The sequence below is a fragment of the Macrobrachium rosenbergii genome, chromosome 28 (genome assembly GCF_040412425.1).
Source record: "Macrobrachium rosenbergii isolate ZJJX-2024 chromosome 28, ASM4041242v1, whole genome shotgun sequence".
In the NCBI taxonomy this organism is placed as follows: Eukaryota; Metazoa; Arthropoda; class Malacostraca; order Decapoda; family Palaemonidae; genus Macrobrachium; species Macrobrachium rosenbergii.
In genome coordinates, this window is record NC_089768.1 from 2,689,893 (window position 1) to 2,717,500 (window position 27,608).

At 37.3% G+C, this 27,608-nt stretch overlaps 1 protein-coding gene across 2 annotated transcripts in view; it reads right to left on the minus strand.

The window, feature by feature from the left end:
* LOC136853976 (lactadherin-like) overlaps positions 1–27,608 on the minus strand; it is a 908,376-nt gene that overhangs the window by 605,285 nt on the left and 275,483 nt on the right. Inside the window, exon 2 of one of the 2 annotated variants that reach the window (XM_067129896.1) lies at positions 27,391–27,583. In XM_067129896.1, coding sequence (XP_066985997.1) covers positions 27,391–27,583 — 193 coding nt within the window. Of the gene's footprint in view, positions 1–26,682; positions 27,584–27,608 lie in introns of both variants that reach the window. The other variant, XM_067129895.1, reaches the window with a different exon arrangement.

Consider the following 27,608-nt stretch of genomic DNA (forward strand, 5'->3'; position numbering starts at 1 on the left):
AAGGCGCTCTGCAACCCTTCTTTGTAGAAATTTGGGGACTTTCTATTAAACCATGTTGAAACTGCATGTTTAGCAGCATCGAAAGATTCAAACCGGACTCCTCTTAAGTGTTCCTTGAGTTTTGGGAACAGGACTATAAGGAGGATGTGGAAGAGTTTCCCACCTAAATTTCCGTTGGACTTCTCTTGCAACCCTTGATGAATGTGCTGGAGCGTTATCATGATGGAACAAAATTCTGCGGTGCAACTTTCCTCGACGTTTTTTAGCCAATGCAGTCTTCAGTTTTTGCAAAACACCTTTGTAGTAGTTCCCGGTGATTGTTTTTGTCCTTCAAGGAAATCAATCAAAATCACTCCTTTGGAGTCCCAAAACACTGTTGCCATAACCTTCTGGGCAGATCTCGCCACTTTGAACTTCACTGGTGCAGCTGAACCTCTTGGTAACCATTGCTTTGATTGAATTTTACTTTCTGGGTCATATTGATGGATCCAAGTTTCATCTCCAGTAACAATCCGGTCAAAACACTCTGATTCATTTGATTCAATCTTCGTTAAAACTGCAAGAAAAAGTTCAGCTCTTTGATGCAGTTGGTCTTCGCGCAACGCTTTTGGGACCCAACGTGCTGAAAGTTTACTCAAACCAAGATTTTAATTTAAAATTGAAAATGCGGAACCATGGGAGATCCCAGTTTCATTAGCTATCATATCGATAGTAATCCGACGATCTTCATCCACTAGATTCTGCACCAAAGCCACAATTCTTTCATTTTTTGCAGTCGATGGTCTTCCCTCTCTTGGGTTGTCTTTGAGGTCCTCCCGACCATCCTTAAATCGCTTTATCCAATCATAAACATCTGATTTAGATGGAGAAGAATCTCCATAAACTTGTTGCAAAGCTTCAATAATTTTTCCTGGTTTCCAATCAAGCTTGGTCAGGAACTTGATGTTAGCTCTCATCTCAAAATTTTTATTTTCCATGGGTTCAAGAAGTTACTTTTCTGAAGCAGATGTTAACACCACGGTAGCAAGAGGATGACTGAGGTAACAAGTCTATATGGATCACTACATCACAGATAATTGTTTACCAAGTATTTGGGTTGTTTCATTCCTGTGTAAATACATCATTCAACAATTTTTCCTGGAACTTTTTTTGACTTACCCTCGTATATATATATATATATATATATATATATATATATATATATAGATTATATATATATATATATATATATATATATATATATATATATACTCGTATGTGTATATATATATATATATATATATATATATATATATATATATATATATATATATATATATATATATATATAATCAGCTGTTCATATTGTTATGAGAATACTCGTTACTTTTCATCGTCTTCGTTGCGACAGAGATGTCAGCATGGTGACAGCACGAGTAGTAGGGAAAAACCTTGCATTGTTCACACAAAGAAGGCGTGTGCAGTGCTGGAACAAGGCTGCCTTTTCCGGAAGAAACTGGATTAGCGCAATAAACGCAAATGCAGTGTACATATGCATGTACAGAAACTACTTTCATAGATACACAAATATATATATATATATATATATATATATATATATATATATATATATATATAATGTATATGTATATATGAACCATCTTTTGTGAACCCTGAATTATAATTTTGTAATGTTTTTGCTGACGAACCTTAGATGTTGCTAGTATTATTCAGCCAGGAGCTTCAGCTGAGACTAGGATTGATAATAATTCAAGGTCTCCACGTGATTTTCCCGTAGACACAAAACGCCAAGCAAACAGACGCCATTTGTGTGATGAGAAAGAGTTCTGATTCAGGCATCCTGTTTTTGTGTCAGCGGAGTCGCTAAGACAGAAGATGGCATCAAAATGATTGCATCAGTCTGCTGGTTCTGGAGGCAGTTCCTCCTCCCTTGAAGCTTGTGTGAAAGTGAACCTCCTTACGCCCCGTCATTTGCTATTGTTTCCCCGTCACCTCCCTTATCCTTATCCCTCAAATGGTCACCTCATTTAATATCAGGTCATCTTCAGAAAGCCTTAGAGACATGTCAACTCAATAAGACCATGGCAGAAATGAGCAAATTGGTGCAGTGCCATTAATATGGCAAAAGACCAACACATGAGTAAACCGAATTTGCACAATGCACTGTGCTAAGCCATTAACCGTGTATAGGCAGTCTACGTCAGACAGTCAAACATATACATGGAAGGTATTTTCGGAAATATCCGTATGTGTATGTATGTATGTATGTATGTATGTATATGTATATATATATATATATATATATATATATATATATATATATATATATATATATATATATATATATATATGTTTGTGTGTGTGTCAGGAAGGTTAAAACTGACGGTAAAGAATTAGGCTGCGTCAAAATTGGTTGACGATGGACACACTTTCATTGGAAGATTTGTCCCTTTCTGCAGAAAGTTAAAATTTTTCAGAATTTCCGATAGCTACAGTAACCTTTTAACTTACAGACTTCCTCGCACATTTTGAAAAAGGCTTAACACCTGTATCTGAGCGGAAAATAAGTGAAGAAGTTTTCGCCATCCGCAGCAATATTGGAACCTACACAGTTTCCAGCGAGAACGACCTGACACAATGTTATGAATACGGCGTGCGACCCATTCAGCTCATGTTAGGACCTGATCCAACTACAATACCTCATCACAGCGCTTTAACAATTACTGCTAAGAGGTTAAAGAAAAAAGAAAAAGAAGGTAGAGGAAGAAAAAAACATACGTAAATATAATAATAAGGCTTTTTTATTACTTTGAGGGTGGGGGGGGGATGTTTCCCAAAGGATAAGTAGTTCCTTGCAGTTCTCTTCAAACCTGCAGAGATGAGGATGCTAGCCCCATCCCTGCTTTCCTTGACGCACAGCTTTCGCTGGTATCTAATAACGACTGAGCTAAGTGGTGGAGGTAGCCTGGCGTTTACGTTGGGCCTTACTATCGCAAGCTAAGCATCACAACCACTGTATTCTTATTCACATTAAAGCACTGTAGGTGGCTCCTGCAGGTGCTACAGCGACCCACCAAATTCCTAACTAACATGTACAAAATTCACTGCTTAGGTCCACAGAGGAATAATGAGGTTAAATAGGACTTCAACTCATCCGCGAATTGAACCCTTGAATCTAGTTGTTGAGCAGTCTTGAAATTTTACTAGACCACAAACTCTGTAAACAAAATCCGAAGAAAACCAAACAAGCAATATTTTTGCTCGTTTATTATTAGCAAATCGTGAAATGCACGAAATGGCCGGCTAAATCCTGTTGCTCTAAATTTCCAGCAACCCCGTGAAGAAGATCGATTTTTCTGTTGGCATTAGACTTTTTACTATACTTTTTACTATAAGTTCTCGATTGCTAAACATGTTCTGAAGGAGGACTATCTCTTAAAAACACTGAAGCTCTGTGCCCTATAAAGTATTCTCGTAAACACCTGATTTCGCTAAAAGAATGATGAATAGATAGGATGTATCTTACATAAACGTTTTTCTGGTAACTTGGAGGCATCAGTCCGGAGCCAGTATACTGTAAGTGACGTTACGTAAGCTTTCAAATGCTACTGCCAAAGAGCCGGTCGCTAAGTTTGTTACCACTAACTACTTTGCCGCTGTTCTCTTCATATTTCTCATTAGATCAAAGCCTGCTTGGCGGCAGCTGTCCGACCATCCAATAACATACAGTATAAACTGGTGGGCAACCTGGCCGCAACCATTCTGCAACACCGCAATCTTCATGACGATGCTACAGAGGGGCAAGTTGCATTCAGGAGAGATGTCTTGTGATCTAGCTTCCAAAAGACACGAGGATGGTGGCATGCGGGTTTCATCGCGACAAGAATAACTGATTCAAGGATGCTTTTTACACAGTTCCGGCGCGTTCGATTCAGCACGCACGGTTGTTTCCAGGTGCACTTGTTGTGGTTGTGATCTTGGGCAGTAAATGTCTTTCGTTGTCACGTTCACTCGCAAACAAATCATTTGGTCTGGTTGACCTTCTCGTCTGAAGGACTTCATAATGACTGATAAGCTATTTGTTTTTTTACTTTGTGAAGATTCACTATATTCCAGGGAACAACTCATTGTATTTAAGTGTGGATTCAGTTATAGATCTGGATCCCGAAACTTTTTTCTGGTTTTGCTTTACTGACTGTTATTGTTACTTATCTCAATTTAAATACAAGAAAGCTTTCATACTTTGCTGAACAGATGCCTGAAATTGTACAAAACGAAAAAAAAAGTAAGGGACGCAGAATTAGCATAACTATGCTGTCACTACATTTTTGAAAGAGAATGTAAATGAAATGGCATTTGGATAACTATGATAAGTATTTCTGATTCTCTTTTCTAGTTTAATTTGCATCTCTCTACCAGTCCTTTCCTAAAGTGGTGTGTTACCGTAATACCATGGGTCGTTTTATACACGAACTGAACATATCTTCCGTTAATTTGTTGCAGGAAAATTGCTGAATATATTTTTTCAAGTAAAACCAGCAAATACTCGGTGAGTTTTCAGCTTCGCCGTCGCTGGAAGAGCTTGAAAAATTAAGAGGAGTGAGTTAATTGAGACTGCCAGACATTTTTATTTCGTGATTAAATTAGGGAGGCTAAAACAGGTGATAAAGAATTCGCCGGTGTCAAAATTAGTTGACAAGGAAACGCTTTCAGAAGACGCTCTGTCCTTTATTGGAATCAAGAAAACTGGAGAGAGATTCACCAAGAAGAAACACAACAGAAATATAAACAGTCAGAAAATAAAATGCGAACACATAAGAGCTTCCGATAGAAAAACAAAAGCAAATACATCAAATAGTCCAATGACACTGAGATTCAAGGCGTTCTTAACAACTTGTTTTCAACATACACATTTTAGAACATGGTATGTCATTGAGGTGTTACACATTTTACAATATGGCCATCACACGACGTGAAAAAGAAGTATTTCACGTGCGTGGCCTCAGATAGAATCTATCATTACCGTGCTCCAAAATATCACTGTCTTGGGTTTACCAGAGAACGGCATACTCGTAAATACATGACATACAAAGGGTTAGTGGTCCAAGTCACGTGACTGAAACAAACGAGCTGATCTTTCTGCTTGCCTTGTTAATCCTCAGCTGTTGTTTCCTACAACGAACTTGAAAGACACTGAAATTTTAGTCTCAGTTCGACGCATGGCTGCATAGCCTACTGCCAGTCATGATACCCAATGAACAACTTTAGTTAACTGGCCCCCATTTGTAGATGATACAAACGAAATATGACGAGTCAGCCATTTTGGAGGGTGGGTTTTTTCTTTTTATTAGCCAAAGTCTGGTATGCTTATCACATTATGCAATCCTGACCTTATAATATGCTCAAAGCATCATGAGTGTGAGGTATGCTGGATGAAGGGGAGAGGAGGACCGAGGAAAGGGGATGGTGAAAGAGGCACTTGAAAAGAAGAGCCTCGGCATCAAAGGGCGAGGGCTTGCACGTCAGCTGGAGGTGACTAGCGCAGTGTAGGGGATTTCGACGTGTTGTTGCTGATGAGCCTTCTGTGTAGGTGTAGGAAGCAGTTGGCGCCGTGGATGTGTTTTGTACAGGAGATTCATTTACGATTCAGGAGTTTAAAATGAAAAAAGAAAATTTAAAGTTTGAAAAGAAAAAACATTACGCAACTCAAGAAAGCTGAAAATGAGATGCATTTAATTTTTGGGAAGAAAAACACCATCTTAGGCTGTAAACAGCACAGTAGAAGAAATCCGGTTGTTTTTTTAAGTAACAAGCTGCTTTATGGTTAGTAATTCCAAAACGGGGTGAGAGTAGTCATTAAGTGCTTCGGCAACATTATAAAAATCGTGAAAGAAAATTATATATTGCATTTCTTGCAGTGATCTCTTTTATTTGTTTTCTAGTGACTCCCTGTAAGGCGAGTAACTCCAAGATGGGAATCCTCTTTAAGCGTATTCTTTTGGCGATTCCGACTTATTATACACTCTTACAATTTTGGGGAAGTACAACATCCGAACACGGAACAGGGCACCATACTAAGAGTCTTATCTTTATAACTGACCAGTGAAGCCAGCGTCTTAGGGTTTTTTATATTAATCGAGTACCTAGCATGAAGAAAACTACTCTGAATGACCTTCCCTAATTGCAATTTAAATTGCATGCAATGAAATAACAGAATGGGGCCATACGTTATTGATTTAGGAAGAGTAGGTATGTGCTGACGGGTGTATATATATATATATATATATATATATATATATATATATATATATATATATATATATATATATATATATATAAATGGATGTATGCGTGTATGTTCCACATACACTTTGGAATTCATTTAGCAATTTCAACCAAACTTGGTATACATATGACTTACCATCTGGGAAAGAACACTGTGGGGGTAAGACATCACTAGCACCAAAGGGGGGAGGGGCTGTGGGAAGGGGGGTGAAATGTAAAAATTACAGACACAGACAGATAATAGTGCCTAATCCATAGTTTTCAAGGTCACTGAGATGAGTAGTGACACTCCCAATGCCCTTTTAAATCCAAGTTCAGCCTCAATAGGGAGGGGACTGGGAAGGGGGTGACATGTAAAAATAACCAAAACCCGCAGATATTAGTGTGTAATCCACAGTTTTCGAGGTTGCTGAGATTAATAGTGACACTCCCAATGCCCTTCAAGTCCAAGTTCAGCCCTGATAGGAAGGGGGAATGAGAAGGGGGTGGGAAGGTGGTGACATGTAAAAATAACCAAAAAGACATGATAGTGTCTAATCCACAGTTTTTGAGGTCACTGAGAAGAACAGTGACAATCCCGATGCCCTTTAAGTCCATGCATGTAAAAATAATACAAAACAACAGATATTAGTGTCTAATCCATAGTTTTCGAGGTCGCTGAGATGAATAGTGACACTCTCAGTGCTCTTCAAGTCCAAGTTCAACCCTAGGAAGGGTGGGTGGGAAGGGGGTGACATGTAAAAATAACAGAAATGACAGATATTAGTGCCTAATCCATAGTTTTCATAGTCACTGAGAAGAATAGTGACACTCCTGATGCTGTTCAAGTCCAAGTTCAGTCCCGACAGGAAGGGGGTTGGAAAGAGGTGGGAAGGTGGTGACATGTAAAAATAATTGAAAACTACACATATCTGTGTCTAATCCATAGGTTTTGAGGTCGCTGAGAGGAATAATGAAAGTCCTAATGCCCTTTAAGTCCAAGTTTAGCCCCAATAGGAAAGGGGGCGGGTGAGAAGGGGTGAAAAATAAATTCTAAAAATGACAGAGATTAGAGTCTAACCCATAGTTTTTGAGGTCACTAAGATGAATAGTGACACTTCCGATGCCCTTTAAGTCCAAGTTCAGCCCCAACAGAAAAGAGGGGTGAGAAGGGGTGAAAAATAATATGTCAAAAACAGCAGATATTAGTGTCTAATCAATAGTTTTCGAGGCCACTGAGAAGAGTAGTGATGCTCCCAATGCCCAATAAGTCCAAGTTCAGCCCCGACAGAAATGGGGGTTGAGAAGGGGTGAAATATAAAACGTCAAAAATGCTGGTCGATGTAACTGTAACTGAAGCAACTATCTTAACAGGAAAGGGAGAGAGTGTGAGTGAGAGGGAGAGGAGAGGAAGTGAGAGAGGGAGAGTAGAGGGGGTGTTGGGAGGAGAGAGAGAGAGAGAGAGAGAGAGAGAGAGAGAGAGAGAGAGAGAGAGAGAGAGAGAGAGAGAGAGAGAGTTTATCAGTTGTCATTCAGAGGTTTCCTGGGCAGCACTGGGTTGGTCAGCTAGTGTATGTATGTATGTATATATATATATATATATATATATATATATATATATATGCAAATTGCAAATACAGTATAAATTCCTATTGAAATCAATAACATTGTTTGCAGATACTATCTTTTTATCTAGACTAAGAATCAGTCTATACTTCTTTTTCTCTTCAGTCAAGCTCCTCAGGAATAAGGAAATATTATTCACGTTTCTTTCCCTTTAATTTATTCTAACTGATGGACCGTTTCCTCGCTTAACAGCGATGTCTTCAGGATTAAGCTACAAACTGACATAAAAGTTTTTTACTACTATATGCAGACTTTTCAGCTACACCTAAAATTTTAAACATGATGTCATTGGAGCACTGAATTTCTATTTGTCGGTGGGTCTCCTTGTCTCCCTGGTTGTCTGCACAGTAGCAAGGGCATTCCTGGTGCTCTGTAGTGTGTGCTCTGTGCCATGGCTTGCAGCAAAGGGCATGGGCAAGGGTGTGATTCCCATCTCTGGCCAATAGTTTCATTTATTTCATTATTGGTAGTCGTGTTCAAGTGTGTTCTGTCGCTAGTGTCTCCCTTTGGACTCTTACAGTTGTCTGGTGGTTTCCTTGAAGAAGGGAAGATGAAGTCCATATTCCTCTGTATGTTTACTGCGGGCTGTTGTTGATTTATATTCACAGCTTCTGTTATTTGCAATCTGTGGAACCAGGCTTCTCTACGCACGATCTCTGTGCTTCCTAATAATTCTTCTGGTGTCAGTTTATGGCCGTGGTCGTCTACGTAGTGTTGGAATATTATTCCTTGGTTGTGATGGGCTTGCAGTCTCCTGTGTAGAGCAGTAGTGGTCCAACTTGCGCAGCAATTGCTGAGGGCTTGACAAGTCCCTTCATTACATTTAAATTTGTATACTATGTTGGCCAACTCCCACATCTCTCCATGGAGGCTGTGCTAGTTTGCAATGCAAGGTTGCTGACTCGGTTCACGCAACAGTAGACACATAAGGAAATACTCTCGTTAGGATCTGTAGGTGTTGTAACGCTGGTAATTATCCTTTTCATGGCCTTGACCTCATCTTTAAACAGGTTATGATATACGGCTTTGTAATACAATATGATGATTCCTGGTGGAGTAAGCGTCATCACTGGTGTACTGGTATACATGTCAAATTGTTTTCGTGTGGAACTTTCTATAAGGTTGCTGTTGTTTCTGTTATTAGTTAGGAGCTGCCTAACACGTTTGAGCTCTGCGTGAGTAGCTTTCCCTGAGGAACAGTACATAATTGCACGTCTCATGTACACAGCTACTATGGAGCGTTTGTAAGTGTCAGGGCACTGCCCACGGGCATTAAAGCACCGACACACATTAGTTGCCCTTTGATACACAGTAGTATTATGCCTGTTGCCTTTTTTCTCTACATTTATATTCAAGAAGAGAAGTCGGCCATTGACACCATATTCAATAATGTAGTTTAAGCGAGGGTTTCTCTTCAAGGTGTACTGTAGGTGGGTGGCTTCTTTGTCAGTATTGATGGCAATGAAGATAACGTCTCTATATCGGGCATATATCTTTGGTTTCGGATGGGAATTGATGGTTCTTTCCTCGGCATCTGCCACGCACTTATTGACAAATAGGTCTCCAAGGGGGAGATCCCATGGCGACACCATCTACCTGTCGAAAGAGGTCATCCCGATGTGAGAAGAAGGGGGCCTCCTTGGTGCAGAATTGAAGAGGACGCCGAAGGGTATCATCTGGTACGTCAAGGGGTGTAGCATCCAAGTGTTAGACTCTCCTTACAGTAATATCGATGGTTTCGTCCAGAGATGCGATGGCTGAGCTTGGAGACAGTGTTCAAAACATCGATGAACTCCTCCGGGGATACTACCGAGTGCCCGCTAGGGATGTAGGGAGTGATGATCTTATTCAGAGTCATGGCTATTTCATAAGTTGGAGAGGTAACTTGGGCAATTAATGAATGAGTTTAAATTAGAACCTGGGGGTTGGTTCAGCTTTTTATGAATTGGACAGTGAAGTTTACTTTCATCACAGTAATTTACTTTCATTATAGTAACGCATTTCATAAAAAGCCAGGATATTGATCTAGGCCTATACCAAATTATCTGTATCACATGGAAATATTGTTTTAAATTTTCATTATATGATTTCGTCTTATAATGGCTTATTAATAGCGATGAAGGGTCTAACAATCAAATGAATTAGGCCTAAACATAATTTATTCATATTCTGATAAAAGTGGCCGAGGTTCTTCGCAGATGAAATCCAGTGACAAACTGTCACGAAATCTTTGCTTTCCCTTGAGTCCACACATGCAATCGCTCGTCAGTTGATCGGAAGAATTTTAGGTAATTCTGTCAGTTCAACTGTTCAGGTGAATGGACTGACTGTGCCCACAAACTGTAGTCTACACGAAAGTTTTAACGTCAGTTTCGATGAACTGGCAGAAGAAATAACAGGTAAATCTGATAGTGAATACCCGGCCTAAGGCTGTTGAATTTTATTATAGTGAGAGAGAGAGAGAGAGAGAGAGAGAGAGAGAGAGAGAGAGAGAGAGAGAGAGAGAGAGAGAGAGAGAGAGAGAGAGTTAATCGGTTGTCGTTCAGTTTTACTGGACAACGCCGGGTTGGTCAGCTATATATATATAATATATATATATATATATATATAATTTATATATGTGTATATATATAAACATATATATAAACATATATATATATATATATATATATATATATATATATATATATATATATATACATATATATATATATATATATATATATATATATATATATATATATATATATATATATATATATATATATATCAATCTAGCAACAGTATGCTGTTTTACTCAGCAAAGCATCAAAGAATTTACAAAACACGCTAAACATTATGGATCACATATCTAGAGATGGGACTCGAAAGTAATGTAGACAGAAAGTGCATCAGACTGCAAGGATTAACGAGGTGAATCTTTCAAGTATTCAGGAACAATTGTAATTAGTACCGATTCTCTTGGGTTAGAATTTAACGAAAGACTTAAAAAAGGTAAATCAAAGAGTATACTGGCTGAATACGATTTTTAAATCAAATAGATTGAAACTGCATACAAAAATAAGATTATACATAAGTCTACCGAGATGTGCGTTGCTATACGGACGGATTTGAATCTTGGTGTGACACTAAAGCTATGAGTAAATGACTTTGTCGTATTGAGAACAACGCTTTGAGAAGGATATTAAGAGACACATGGCGAGATAGCATAATATATATATATATATATATATATATATATATATATATATATATATATATATATATATATATATATATATATATATTATATATATATACAGTATATATATATATATATATATATATATATATATATATATATTATATATATATATATATATATATATATATATATATATATATATATATATATATACATACACATATGTGTGTGTGTTTTTACCCACTGCTTAGTTGGTAGAGACCTAGACATTTCAAAGTTCTGTACTCCATGAAGATAAAGCCTTCTTTGGCTAGAAATGTGGCTGTAACCTCACTTCTGTGTTTTTAGTGTGCGTTTTACTGGTTTGTATATTGACTAGTGTATTTGTTTTGCCTTTTCCTTCCGTTTTTGTGACAAATTCTGTATTTTGCTTTATTTTATGATATTTATTTATTTTGATTAGCCATCTTTTAAACGCATTCTTATAATTTTTTTTTAGTAATTTTGCTATATTATTGTGAATTTTATTATACAAATTGTAATGTCATTATCATTTTAATTTGTAGGTTGAAAACGAGTGAGAGTACTGCTCGAAACATGTCCCAAAAAGTTGTGTTAAATGCTGTTCCGGGTTTTGGCCTTCATTGGTGTCCTTACTGATATGTAGATGGCGCTTCCCTGCTCGTGTATCCATTTGCTATATATATATATATATATATATATATATATATATATATATATATATATATATATATATATATATATATGTATATATATATATATATATATATATATATATATATATATATATATATATAAAGAGACATGAGAGAGGTCCATATTTCCCACAAGGCTAATAAGACCGTCTCAACTTTTAGGTTGTTGACGGTATGTTGATATTATCATTATTATTCATAATATTATTAATTGTACCCACACCGTCAAAAATAGCGTCAATATTAGAAAGGGTCAGGCGGCAAGTCCCGATTGTCAGACCGATACCGATATAGGGAAAGTAATGGGAGGCTGGCGATGGCTGGACGATTGCAAATCTGGGTGAGAATTAAGTTAACTGGCCGCAGCATGGTCTATGAACTTTCTTAGATCATGGGCTGTAGACTACCGTTGTTAACCGTAAATATATACAATCATACATAGCGATCTATTACAGTTTTTACTCATCGCATTACTCGCACATAACTTAGAATTATCATAGAATCGGAAAAAGAAATCGGGTATTAAAGGGGACACATGCATCGCCAATGGAAAAGTTGAAAAATAAATGTAAACAGCATCTTTCCGGGCTCCGCTGATGAGTTGACGTGAATCAGTGGAGGAAAGCTCAAATTTGAACTGCGGCTAACTATCGGCAAAATCACAGTTAAGCCCTTTCGGAAAGTGCCAAGGCTTAAAAGGACAAGTTATTGGGTGACAAAATTTAATAGTCTGCTCGACTTGCATTACGTTTTGGTTTTGGCTGGAGTGTTGGCCACATAAGTGTGAAGGGAAGTGTTTAGTGTCTTCTTTATTCGGAAAACAGTGTATACTACATGTCTGAGTCTTAGATGATTTTTATGTCGAAAGTAATCAAGTAAATACGTCATACCATACGCGATGAAGTATTCATGTTCGCTAATGTACGTTGAAGATATGGATTGCCGATTTTCAGTCCTTTCTTTCTCAATGCCCAAAGGTCCTCTACCATAATCCGGTGTGTGTATATATATATATAATTATATATATATATATATATATATATATATATATATATATATATATATATATATATATATATAAATTCCATTGAATAGGTTCAGCTCTTGCAACCTTCTTTGTATTTAAATTTTTAAAAATAGCTCTTTTGAAATATTATGTTTCTCTGACTTAATTTTTTTTTACTTTCTTTTTATGTTAATTGTCCTTAATGTTTAAAATTGTGTAAATGGTGCTTTTTTCCTTAAAGTTTGTCATTCGTGTGTGTAATTCATACTATTTATTTTGTGCAGCCCTTGATAGTGCAATGAAGATATTAAGAAACCAAGTCTTTGTGGCCCCCTCGTCACTGATATATATATACAGTATATATATATATATATATATATATATATATATATATATATATATATATATATATATATAATAATCATGAAGCTACAAATGGCGTGGTGGTAACGTCAACTGGAGTCGCTGAATAGGTCCGTGTCAAGGGTTCGCGTCCCGACGGTACCAGTTCATTTATCACTTATATAAATTCCTCTTCGGTGATAATTCTCCATCGGAGATATTCCTGAGGTAGCGTGAATTTGATATTAAGCGACATTTGTAGCTTCATGATTGTATATAAATCACGGTGTGATAAAAAATTTCATAATAAGAGCTGCGTGTTCCAAACATACCAACGAACTATCATGGCGGAGGTGGGCCACTGCCGAGGCTAAGTACAATTTCCCCACTCATAATGGGAAAAAACAGTACAGCAGACTCGGTAATGACTTATACCTCTCTTGATGGCGCGATGGTAACGTCAACTGGAGTCGCTGAATAGGTCCGTGTCAAGGGTTCGCTTCCCGACGGTACCAACTCATTTATCACTTATATAAATTCCCCTTCGGTGATAATTCTCCATCGGAGATATTCCCGAGGTAGCGTGAATTTGATATTAAGCGACATTTGTAGTGATGTATATAAATCATGGTGTGATAAAAATTTCATATATATATATATATATATATATATATATATATATATATATATATATATATATATATATATATACATACAGCGATATATATACAGCGACAATTTATCACTGGAACCTGATACTAAAACTCAAGGAATCCACCCAACTCTTTTTGTATTTTTGAATTCTCACACAGGAGACACTTTCATAATGTGTAAAAAATTTGCGCATATCATCAGATCCGAAAACATTAATAGCCAGTATTGAAAAAGTTACCATGTGTGCTTTCGCAAGGCATTTCCAGATACAATTAATTATTACGCGATATTTATCTTGCGTCCAAAAATATTCAGGCTCCCATAAAAACGCTGATATGCGACAAAAACCTGATGCTGCTCATGAAATAAAAATTGGAAGTTTTTTTAGTCCTCCAAGGGGCCTTTCGAACATTTGCAAAAGGAAGTATGACGAAATGCCTCGGAAAAAGCGTAAGGTGTTCATCACAACTCTGCATCCAAAAATATTGGAACTCGGAACTCTTGTGATGAAAGAGGGCATAACAGAAAAAGTGACGAGAGCGATACCGAAAAGGGGGTTGCATGATCGGGGGAAAAAGGTGCATAAAATTGCCAGCGACTGTTTTGAAAGACAACTCATAATTTAGAGTACTGGTGTTAAACTCATCTTGGTGGGGAGGGCTGGACTGCATCACCCGTGTTGATTTAAACTGCTTAAAGTATTTACTATTTTTGTCTTGTAACCACTGTTTTTACTGAAGCAATATTGTTTTCCAAATATTGATAAATCATGTAATTTTTTCAACTCTCAATTTCCTTCAGTTCTAGTCTGAAAATTAATCAAACAAAATACACGTTTTTCTTTCCAAAATACTTTGTGGCTGAAATTCAACGGAAAAATGTTCATTCCGTTACTATTCCAAAATGAAAATCTTGATGCTAAAATTTTAGTTCGTAGACCCAAAGGAAATACTTCTCTTATGTACTATCGACAAGAAAAGTGAAGATACAGTTTTCTTAAAACTTCGGACACATATTGCTCAATAACACCACACCCGGCGACTCTAGAAAGGGGGCAGGGCTTCCAAGTTATCGTGTTTGTTGCTTTCTAGATTTCCAGTAACTTTAAACTATAAAGATTCTATAGAATTCCTTTAATCACTTATATTTGAATGCAGTAACAGACTGTATATTATTCGTTAATGTTGGTTTGATAAACAGTAAAACCTTACTCGTAAGTGGTGTTATGACACTAAAATGACAACAAACTCATGCGTAATTGGAAACGGGATCTTAAACAATGAGAAAAAATGTTTCAAAACCTGTGCAATATCCAGTGGAAATCGTGAGAAACACTACAGAAATTAATGCAATATTATGATGAGAGAGAGAGAGAGAGAGAGAGAGAGAGAGAGAGAGAGAGAGAGAGAGAGAGAGAGAGAGAGAGAGAATTATAGTATTGGTGGTGGACTTGTGGCAAGGCAGAAGAAAGGGCAGAGAGCCGGCGCACAGATTCCTGGGTAACAGGGTGATATGGCTGCCTAGATCGTGCTTCACTATACTAGATAAAATTTGAAGGGACCATAGTATTCAAGTTAATTCTCTAAGAAATTCATATATACCCTAATCTTGATTTCATTCGACAGTTGCTGTAACATTCAAAGATTGTAAAAAGAACTGGAAATTTTCAATCATAGGCTATGGTCGTTCTTGCTTTCTTGATACAGTCTCTACTTTTGAAAGTCGATTTTCACCCACATATCATTAACGAAAAAAAGCTGTGTAAAGTAAAAATATTTATTGCCACAAATAACTCTACATCTATTGCACAGGCAATGAAAGTTTTACATCGTGCAAAAAATACTGATGTATTGGGAGATCTTTCAGTCTCGCAAAGTAATGCAGCCCTGTTAGCTGTGTAGGCTAACTCCGAACTGTTTGTAATGGGAGCATAGCCAAAAAATCTTCGAGTTGGCAGGCTACTTTAACCTTTATAAAGATTTTCTTTTCATGACAGTAGCTTTGTAAACAGCTACTAGCATTCGATCCATGTCAACGTGACAGTCATCCAAGTGTGAAACCCGTTATGCCAGTATCTAGTGACTTGTGCTTTCCCGCCGAAAGTACTCAGGCTCCTCATCACAGCATTGGGGATATTCTTGCGGATTAGCTAGATTTGGTCAACCTACCGTAGCAGTCACAACATTGACTGCCATTGACAGCTGGTAACTTTAAACGCTTTGGAATACAAACATAAATTTGTAGAAACTAAAATAATGACCATGCATTATCGCTTAGGATGATGCAACAATAATCCTGTTCATAGAGGAAAACGAGTATATATTGTCGTTGTGATATGGGTAACACAACCAGCTAGTCCCCATTCTATCTTCCAGATCTCTATGAACGAATCCATCTGAGAAATTCTAATTACTTCGGGCATGCATGGTGTTTTCAAGTATCTGAACGTTTTTGTTTTGCAGAATTAACATATATGATATAATTTACATTGTATTTTCATATTCTAGGGAAAATTTACCGAGTTAGGTGTTTTCTGAACAAAAAAATTCAAATTCGATGAACGAAAGCTAATGAAGTGTATCATCACTTTTCTTGCCGATAGTACACAGATAAACTCAGTCGGTTTACAATGTGATCTTCCCTGGAAATGTTGCTGTCGATAACTGTTGTATGTATTTTTCGTCCAAACGAGTTATAAAAGAGCTAAAACGAGTTTTTGTATCCTCTATGATTTTCAAATTGCTTGAAGAATCCGTAGAAGAAGCCTTTAATTTACTCACCACTGCACGGTTGAGATTGCCTTGGCGTATGAAAAAAGTTGGAGCTTACCTAAAAAACAATTAGGGTCTCGGTCCTACGGCTCTGGAGGACATGTCAAAATAATGTTTTTGCTTATTTCTGCTATGTGGAAGGTTAGATTCTCTTTCAAAAACAACCTGGAGTTATCTACAAAAGAATAAAATGTCCTACTAGCAAAAAATCAAATGACATAACTGTATCTGTAAGGATCTCACATATTTTCTCTTTACAAAGCGTTCCACTTGTTAACATGAACCAAGCTTGAGTTACAATAAAAAAGTCACTATTTGTGTACTTGGTATAGTCTTAAATCCACTAATCTAGACAACTGAAGTTACATACTTCCTTATGACAGTTCATTCGCTGCACTTAGATGAAAGCGAATTTAATTGTTTTGCTCACATTTTTTTCCTTCAAGAACAAGTCGTTGGTAAATGTCACTAAGACTATACATTGTAATTTATGAATACAACTGGGATTTAGCACTGCGATAAATTTCAAAAAGCCTTTTGGTATTTTTACTTTGAATAATGATGCATGCCTACGTCACTGGCAGCAGTATGTTGAGTCTGGAATAAATGTAAGTTTACTCAGTAACTTAACCCCAAGATATCGAGGGCGCTTCCTCAACTTCCATTATTGTCAGTCGAAGTACATCAGCCTTTTAAGCACCAGATACTATTTCACCGCGTGCTTCTAAAGTTAGCTAGGCTATATCTCGACCTAATCCAAGCACAGAAAGACACATCACAATAAAACATAGTATGGGATAGGATTGAGACACAGCGAGATAGACAGGTAGATAACGACGACCGAGAATTCCGCCAGGTAATTATGAACCTTATTCGATTATCTCTGGAATGGCTCAAATGCCAAAAGCGGCCAGGGTAGTGATGACAAGCGGTGTGTGGAAGCAAAGAGAAGGCAAAAAATGAGTACAGGAAGAAGGCAACAGATGAAAGTTTAAAGAAAATGGAAGTAAGGGAAAAATCTTCGGAGTGAGAAAGGAGAGAACTGCGACAGGCTTAAAAAAGCTCAATAAAGATATAAACAAAGGTTCTACTTCAAGAGACGAAAATATGTTATCATTGTTTTTAAGTTAATGGTAAAAACATCTTAAGCATTATGATAAGACTTACATCGACAAAAAGGTAACGAAAAGTCGGACAAGGGAGAAAAGAAAAAGAAGAGGAGGAGGAGGAGGAGGAGGAGGAAGAGCGGCGGTGGGAAGAGGAAGGCAAGGAAGAGGTGGCGTCTCAAGATGGCAGAGTGATTACGACTACCCTAGACTTTCTTCTCTACCATATTCAAGGTCATAAATTCACTCTAATCCGACCTAATCCAGCGGGAGGCCATCTCCTTCTACCCACAGGACCCTTTTCTCATTTCTCAGACGCAACTCGGGGGAAAAGCGTTTCGCACTAACTTCTTCGTGCGCGAACCCAATTATAAAGAGTCAGCTTGAATGATCCCAGGATTATTCAACAGAGACTTCAAATTCATTAGCGTTTATATACAAAAGACCGAGACACAACCAGCCTATATCAGCTCATCTGTACAGAAAATGAAAAAAGGAAAACATGAAAAGCGCTAATGAAGTCTCCTTGGGTAAGTGCCGCTAGGCGCTTAAATGGATACGCATTACGGGATTTGGGAAACAATTTAGGAAGACAGATTTCCAAATACCTATGGGAGAGAGATGGGGTATTGACTGACCTCACTTGTCCCAGTGCTTAGCCTTTGGCCTAAATTTTATATTCAATTCAATTCAACACCAAATCTAACAATCTGAGTCCTCTCCGGTAACCACCACGCATCACCGGAAAGCGAAGTTGGTGTAACCAAACAGTTGCCTCTAATAGTTCCTACAGTTGTGTCAACTGAGAAAAGAAACCCATAAAAGGGACTGTACCAATTCTTTAATGCGACGAAGATCAGGAGAAGGTCCGCATAAAGCTGATGATATAACTCATGGGATATGCAGATTTATTTTCTCTACCCATTATTCAGTTTTCTAACTTTAGTTATAGGATTTACTTCTTTCAGGACTTAATCTTCTTATTAGGAAAATCCTCTCGTATTTCTTATCTTTACACATAACAGACTTATAAGACGCGTATTAGGCATTCATCCATTTTTCTACACACGCGCAAACACACACATATATACACACATACATACAAACACACACATATATTATATATACATATATATATATATATATATATATATATATATATATATATATATATATATATACATACATATATATATATATATATAAATATATATATATATATATATATATATATATATATATATACTATATATATATATATATATATATATATATATATATATATATATATATATATATATATATATATATAGAGAGAGAGAGAGAGAGAGAGAGAGAGAGAGAGAGAGAGAGAGAGAGAGAGAGAGAGAGAAACGTTATACTCTTTCCCGATCAGTGGTTGCCCACAATGATTACTGTCACAGTTTTACTTCAACTGCTGATTCATGGATAAACACCCTGTATAAGAGTGTGTCTACAATATTAGCCGCTTTATATACCTACTCACAAGGCTCATTGCAGTGCACTGACTCCAGCAAAAATAAATTGCACAATTTACCTTTATACTCCAAGAGCTCTCGCGGTTCGTGGATTTTAAGGCACTCTTTTTCATTAGCTCTTTCACTACATCTATTCAGCTGAATTTTATATTTTTTCACTCTTACATCATTTTCAATTTCTTCCCTATTACCAAAACATCTAAAAAATATATGGCTTATCCCTTCACCTAGGGTAATCTTCTTATGTATGTATCCCCACATTTCAAACGCTTCAATTCCATACAGGAGAGGTGGTTTAACCAATCCTTTCATGCATTCCAGACTTGACTTCCATAGACGCTCCAAGCTTCCTCCCAAGCTTTTACACACACTGGGCTATTTACCCTTGTCACCTATTCCGTGATTCACCTCTTCTCATTCTGCCATCTTCCATTATATTTACTCCCAGATCCCTATAAAAATTAATGGCTTCCATTCTCACTACTAAGATTTAATGCTCCGTCTTCCTGGTTTCCATTTACCTCAAACCTTCCTCACGCTCACATTTACCATGAACTTCCTCTTCTTGCAAACACAAACTTTTGCACTACTTTCTGCAGTTTCTATTCTCTACTCCCTAATCTGTGTTGCATCATCTGCAAACATCACCCATTGCACACCTCCCCATGCCATTTCCTTACCCCACGACTTTGCACATATATCTGCCTACCTTTCTCTGAGGTCCTACATCACTTCATCCATAATGTTACTGAACAGCATGGTAACATAGCACACCTTTGTCTCAAGACCACTTTTACATCAAACAGGTCACTCTCTCATCTATCTGTTCTATTGACCACTTTCCTTCCATCATAGAACAAATAGTTATTTTCCCAACAGCTTACATTTCATACCAGGCGTCTTCAACTCCCTCCACACTGCTCTGCAGATTCTATTATAATTTTTTTCTAGTCTATATAAGTCACATTAAGCATTTTCCCATTACTTTCAAACTGTCCATATAACCAAGTAATGTTACGACCCTACAATTCTTATATTTATCAATTTCCCCTTTACCTTCACAAAATGGAACAATTCCTCCTCTCATCCATTCCTTCCAGATGTTTCTCACACCCATACATACCAAAGAAACCCTGTCGGCTAATCAGTGACACTACAACAATCGTACTGAATTGTCTCAGGCCTACTCGTAATCTTACCAACTCCCGGTGCTTTCAAGGAGTTCCACAAACACTCTTAAATTTACAATAACTCTTCCACTTCTGATTCATTCAGATCTGTCCCTTTTCCATCTATCACACTCAACAGGTCCTCCAAATACACACTCCATCGACACAGAATGAATTCACTTCAGACAGCATCTCTCTGTTTGCTTCCTTTATTCTGATATCAACTGGTTATTTAACATTTCTCTCTGCATTTACTCCCCAACAAGAAAAATTATCTTTATTAAAGCTCTTTCTGTTCCTCTCTTTGTTTTTGTAGCTCGTCTTCTTTTTCTGTCTTACTGTGTTCTTGACTATCCTATCCAGCCTCCTATGTGACCACATTTTCTTCTCTGTTGTGCAACTGCACCACAAATTCTGCTTGAGAGATGAAATGCAATTCTCTTATTTAAATGTCAGTAATAGCACTAATGAGTATAACTGAAAAAAGCAATTATAATGTTACTAATATTGAGAAAAGAGAGTCTTCTGTGGAAATGCACTTTAGGCCATATAAGTGTCACTGACTTCAAAGCGGGAAAAAAGTTTTCCCCATAGCACGTTGGTAAAGCTTGTGCTTGCATCTCGGAGAGCAAAAACCCTAATTGAGAGATGACTTCCAATACTCTCATTTAATTGTCAGTTGCAGTAATCACATATGTACAACATGAAAAGACACTGCAACGTCATATTATATAGTGAATGCAACAAAGGAAGCCCATGTAAGAAAGAAAAATGCACATATGGAAACTGCACCATTTTTAGATGTTACACTACGTCCCTCTACACGTGAACTAATTTTCACCTGAAGTGAGACTTAGTGTAACATTTTAGATAAAGTGCATTTTCATAGGCATATTCCTGTTATATGGTTTCCTTTGTTACACACACGCACACACACATACATACATACATATATATATACATATATATATATATATATATATATATATATATATATATATATATATATATATATATATATATTATATATATATATATACATATATATACGTAAATATATATATATATATATGACTATTTATCACATCACCGTGATTCATATACAATCAGAAAGCTACAAACGTCCTTTAATATCCAATTCACTCTACCTCGAAATAATATATTTTCATATATGTTACCGAAGGGGGAATTTTTAGTTGATAATAAGTCCACCGTCCCGTGGGATCGAACCAGCGACGGACGAGGACGTTAGTGCGTCACTGTAGTCCTGATTCCTCGTCCGTCGCTGGTTCGATCCCACGGGACGGTGGACTTACTATCAACTAAAAATTCCTTCGGTAACATATATGAAAATATATTATTTCCGAGGTAGAGTGAATTGGATATTAAAGGACGTTTGTAGCTTTCTGATAATATATATATATATATATATATATATATATATATATATATATATATATATATATATATATATATATATATATATATATATATATATATATATATATATATATATATATACTGTATATATACTATATATAATATATATTATATATATATATATATTTACATATATATACGTAAATATATATATATATATATATATATATATATATATATATATATATATATATATATATATATATGTATATATATATATATATATATATATATATATATATATATATATATATATATATACATATCCATGGATTTCCTCAAAAGTTATTATAATACAAGTGTTACAACCTCCCAACACCCACTGAACAAACATAAATGGTAGCCCATGTTGTTTTCAAGACACATGACCGTTAAAAACGAGATAAATCGTGACCCTAGTTGAACATCCCTTCATCCTTTCATAAGCAAAGGTGTTGATCCCCCTTGGGAACATCAAGCCCATCTTCTACACTGTCCTGCTCCTTTAGCTCCGACTCTCTGTCCTTTTAGAATCCTCTCAAGAAACACCACCACTATTCGCATAAGTTCTTTCCACATAGTTTTCGAGGCAAGTGACGATGAAGGTTTGCCTTCATGTAGTTAACTCTAGCCAATTTAAGAGTGGCAAACCAGACCTCACCGGATGAAACACACTCAAACCTTCGGGGGTATCCTACTCCAAAACTCCCAACGGTATGACCCCGTGGCCACAATGACCTTAATGGATAAGCCACTCCTACAAGGGATGTCCTATGGGATCTAATCAATCATGAACTCAGCTCTCACATAGGGCTATCCACTCTATTTCCTGAAGATAACTAATGGCCGTCCTGATTTCTTTAAGCCCTCATCTGCAGTTATTGCATAGGCCAGTGGAAGCAAGCACTCAGTGTGATCTTTAATAGCTGTCTGGAGCATATCACAAGGAAGGCCTCCCCTCAGGTGTAGAATCAAAAGTGCCAAGTGACATTCCTGAAGTTCCAATACTTGATAGCACTTCCCAAGCATTTTCTTGTTGTAAAGTCCAGGTGTCAGCCCATTCTACAATCCTGCCAAGCGGAACTGTTCCCTGTGCTCATGCCCGACACTGAGAAGCCAAGATAAAGAACAACAGAAGCACTGGAGATCCAGTCTGAAAGTGAAGTCATGAGTAGAACTTTGCTCAAACATGCGTGTGGGGAAACAATTAGAGTGAGCTCGTTCAGCAGAGAAGGTAATGAAATATCTTGAGTAATGCAAAAGTGCGAAATTGTAATTGTAATTAAACTTATGCAAATTATTTTCTTATTTCCCGGGCACTATCCAAAAAAAAGAGATTCTCTCAGTATCGAATAATTCCACTGTTGTTGAAACAGTTGTCTCACTGAAGTAGCACCACGTTATAAAACATTATTGAGTAATTAAGACTCATTGCTTAATTCTAGATTTGTGTAGGGTATCTCTAAAGTCTTGTCTCTCATTCATAAAAGCGACAGTCCCTGAACAACACATTAAACTGTCCTATTGTATATTTTAAAGACCGTCCCTGGATGGGGCGTTAAAATTACACACACTGTGATTGCATTCATTTATTTTTGTTTCTACGTGAAAGCAAGTCATAAATGCGGTGTGGTCATAAATACTGTATCAGAGTAAGAACAGTTAGCAGTGTTACTCTAATATACCAGTGTGTTGCTGAAGAAATCAAGGTATCGATGTATCATTTTGTTGTTTGTACACAATATTGCTGCTATTTCTGTGTTAATTGTGGTTGTGTATATGTATGCATGTGTCTCTGTTAAGGATTGTGCCTGAGCAAATGACTGCATGCTTTATTGAACCCCCTACCCCTGTGGGACAAATCGATTTCCGTATTGTTGTCTTTATTCGTCATTGCTTATCATCACTGCAAGCGAGATTTTGATTCAAAGTGTACCATATCGTAATTCACATCTATTTTGAATTAATTTTAGAGTTCTTTCCTTTTCAAATGTTAACAAACGGTTCTTTTATGTTAACACAAGCGTTGTTGCTACTATTGACGTTATCGTTGTGTTTTAACGTCAAGTGGCGTAAGTGTGTGTCACTCATTTCACACACACACATGAAGCTGGGCTCTGTCTAGTCTCCAGAGAGACAACGAGAACGGTTATGAGCCGTTTCACTGTTCCTTTACTGTTATGGATTTTTCATTTATTATTCAAGTATAACATGGCAGACTAAAGCAGCATTTTCCACTCTCACCATGTATGAGTGTGATCATTTTAAATGTGATGGCTCCATTATATCCTTGATCTCGTGATAACGTAACTGAAGTGAATTGGTCAAAAGTTGACTTAATTCTTAATTCCACTGATTTCCATAATTTTATGGCGTTATTCCTGGGATTTTTGTGTCGTGCGTTGATCTTATTTTGATTTTTGCTTGTTTACTTTTATTTATTTGCTGATTTGCCTACCTTTTCAATACCTGACTCATTTTTTTTCAGTCATTTGAAGTGAATGTTACCATTAAGTGTAAAGTCTGAATAAATCTTGTCAGGTTGTGCAGTATTACCTATTGGTATCATTCAAGTCTTTAGTGGATCCTGAAGTGTGAAATTATTGCCTCTGTTCCTAAACCTTGAGTATCACGAGAGATGATTCTGTTCTGAGATTCAGGATTTAAAACCTGAAAAAGGCTCTCGGTGTGATCATTCAAATACCCTGGAGTCTAAGGGAATCAGGAACTCAATCTACGTAGACATCTTTGAAAGAGTTTTAACTGATAGTAAGGAAATTACAGTGCAGGAAATGTGAAGAGCCCACAGAGTAGTCTAGCAACTTGGTAAGTTAAGCGGCTATTAATCAGCGTCACTCCTGTCAGGTGGAGAGCAGCCGCGAGGACTTCAAACTGAAACCTTATTATCAATAAGAGGCTGAGATTCTCCGCCATTATTTGCTCTCCACCTACTTCATTTGACTTCCTGTCCTCTCTCTCTCTCTCTCTCTCTCTCTCTCTCTCTCTCTCTCTCTCTCTCTCTCTCTCTCTCTCTCTCTCTATATATATATATATATATATATATATATATATATATATATATATATATATATATATATATATATATATATATATATATATAAGAAGAAGAAATATATATATGTATATATATATATAAATATATATATATATATATATATATGCATATGTATATATATACTAATTAAAAATCTTTCATGAATGCAACTGCACAGTTCATATAGAATAATATATATAAATGCACGTAAACTAATTGTTCTTGACCTTGACCTCACACTTCACATCTACCTCTTATTATACATGCCAAATATGAAGTCTCTGTCTCACAAGTTCAAAACTTACGGCCAAGGTGGTATTCCTATCAACACTTGACTTCTAGTTGATCTTGACCTTTCGTTGACATTAGTGGTAGATAATGCATGTCAAATACAGTCTCTATCTTGCATGATACCAAAGTTATGGTTAAATGTCTATTTGACCTTTGACTTTAAATATGGCCTTTTCATGGGTATTTATTTGTCTATGTGCGTTTTCATGATACATGGAACAACTTTTTCACATTTGAAAAAGGCGAGAGTATCTTCTACCTTCAATCCTCTTGCCTGTCAAGTCTCGTGGCTTTTCGGTAACCTAAACACATGAACTGTCCCTACAGCTTACAAAGATACATCACTTCTGATTTTTGTGACCTGAAATTTTAAAATCAAGGCACAGTTATAAGTTTTGATGACACTTTCAATCCTCGAACCTTTTATGCTGTTCATCAATAACAAGTTGCATGACTTCTCAAGATATTTTGGCCGAAGAAACTGGGCAACACTCCACCCAAAGTCATTATTGCTACAGTAAGTCGCCTGAAGCACTAAGCAATACATATGCGTATGATATACTGTGCAAGCACAAATATTTTAGTGCTTGGCACCATAAGACACCTCACCTTGCAATGGAATTCTCAAATTATCTATTAAAACAAATATTTGTGTCCTAGTAGTTGGAACTCAGTTGAAATACTGTGCTTGCGGCGAATTATAAAACACGAGAGCCTCAAACACCAAAAACATTCATAAAGCAAAGGACTATTTTATGCATGCGACACAAAAATATCACGGCACCTTTAACTTCATCCAGTGAAGCGGTCCATGAGGTGCGCAGATTTTGCGCATTAATTTCAGTTAAGTGAGAGCATAAGCTGCGTGCATGCATCCATCTCAAGGAAGTTGTTGCAAAGCATACAGAAAAAAATCTACGAGTAAGCTTACCCACATTCTTTTTCCTTTTTTAAGGTGATTTTTGAAGTTGATTTTTTACTGAAATACGTTGCAGTCAGGCAGACATGCACAACTAACCTTAATTTCCAGTTAAATTATTAATACAAACTAAGAAATGTTGATGTTAACTTTTACTTACCAATTCTAAACTGGTTACAAGTGAGAGCCTCTCCACTATATAAAAAGAGATGATGAAAGTGGAAATGAAGTTATTGATCAGTTAGATCACAAAAGCAATAGTCCATTCGGCCAACACACCCAAATCCGGTTGTATACTTTTTTCTTTAATTAAGCTGTTTTCTCGCTAAAGTCAACTTTGATACTATCTTCGAAACTCTCTCTCTCTCTCTCTCTCTCTCTCTCTCTCTCTCTCTGGAAGGAGAGAGAGATAGAGAGAGAGAGAGAGAGAGAGAGAGAGAGAGAACTTTGGGTCGAAATGCCTTTGTTATAGAAATAAACTAAGTACGATAATAAAGCAGTGGGTTAGATTTTACTAATTTTACGAGTTTAGAGACAAACCAAGAGATGTTAACCTATGGCTGACAGACTGAAATTGTTAGTTTCAAAACAAAGTCTACGAAATTACTTGGGGAAAATGATGTTGGCGACAGAGGGGTGACTTTTGCTTTTGAGGCCTTACCTTGCGGATTGTAGGTCTCGGGAGCTTCAGTGGTGGTAGGAGGCAGGAAATCCACCAGATCGAGGTAAAGGGGCGAATCTTCCTGCACGTCTTCCGTGTAGGTAATCATTGTTTCGTTGTCAACCCTGAAACCCCCACGGTCTCTGTGATTTATTGAAGGCCGTACAGCAGCCTCCCCCTCCTCCTCCTCCTCCTCCTCCTCCCCAAGCCCTTCCCTTCGGGTTGTCCCTTCTGCGCTGTCAGCTTTTTTTGATTCATCCTCTTTAGCGCTGAGTAAATCGGTTCTCCCTTCCCCAGCCTCTTCTTCTCCTCCCTTCTTTTTATGTCCAACCTTTTCTCTTTCTTTTGCCCCTTTTCTTCGTTCACTTTTGCTTCCTGCTTTTCTGCTTCCTCCTTTCTCACGCCTTCTCTCACCGGTTCTTTTGCTTTCTTTCTGATTGTCTCCCAAGGACTCGTACTCCGAACCTTCTCTGTCTACTTCCGTCCCTCGTCTTTCGCCGGAATGACCACCAGCATCGGTTTCCAGTACTTTCAGATCTCCATCTACATCTACATCTCCATCTCGGTCTCTTCCTCCTCCTCCTCCTCCTCCTCCCAGTACTTTCCCAAACTCCATCTGGACTATGCTGTCAATTACCTTTTCGTCGAGCCTTTCCTGCTGGAGGAGCGCTTCGACCTCGTCATCGACGGTGGTCGGAGGAGACTCACCTTGCGACTGAGTAGCAGCAGCGGCAGCAGAGGGAAACGGAACAATGAGAAGTAGCAGGAGGAGGGGCAACACGAGTTGTAGCGATATTCCCCAAGATATTCTCGTGTGAGGGACTGCCCATTCTCCTCCCCACATGATCCCCCCTCCTCCTCCTCCTCGGCCTCCACCACGCGCTGAAGGGTGCCACACCTCCTGTCAAGTAAACAATGATTTTCGA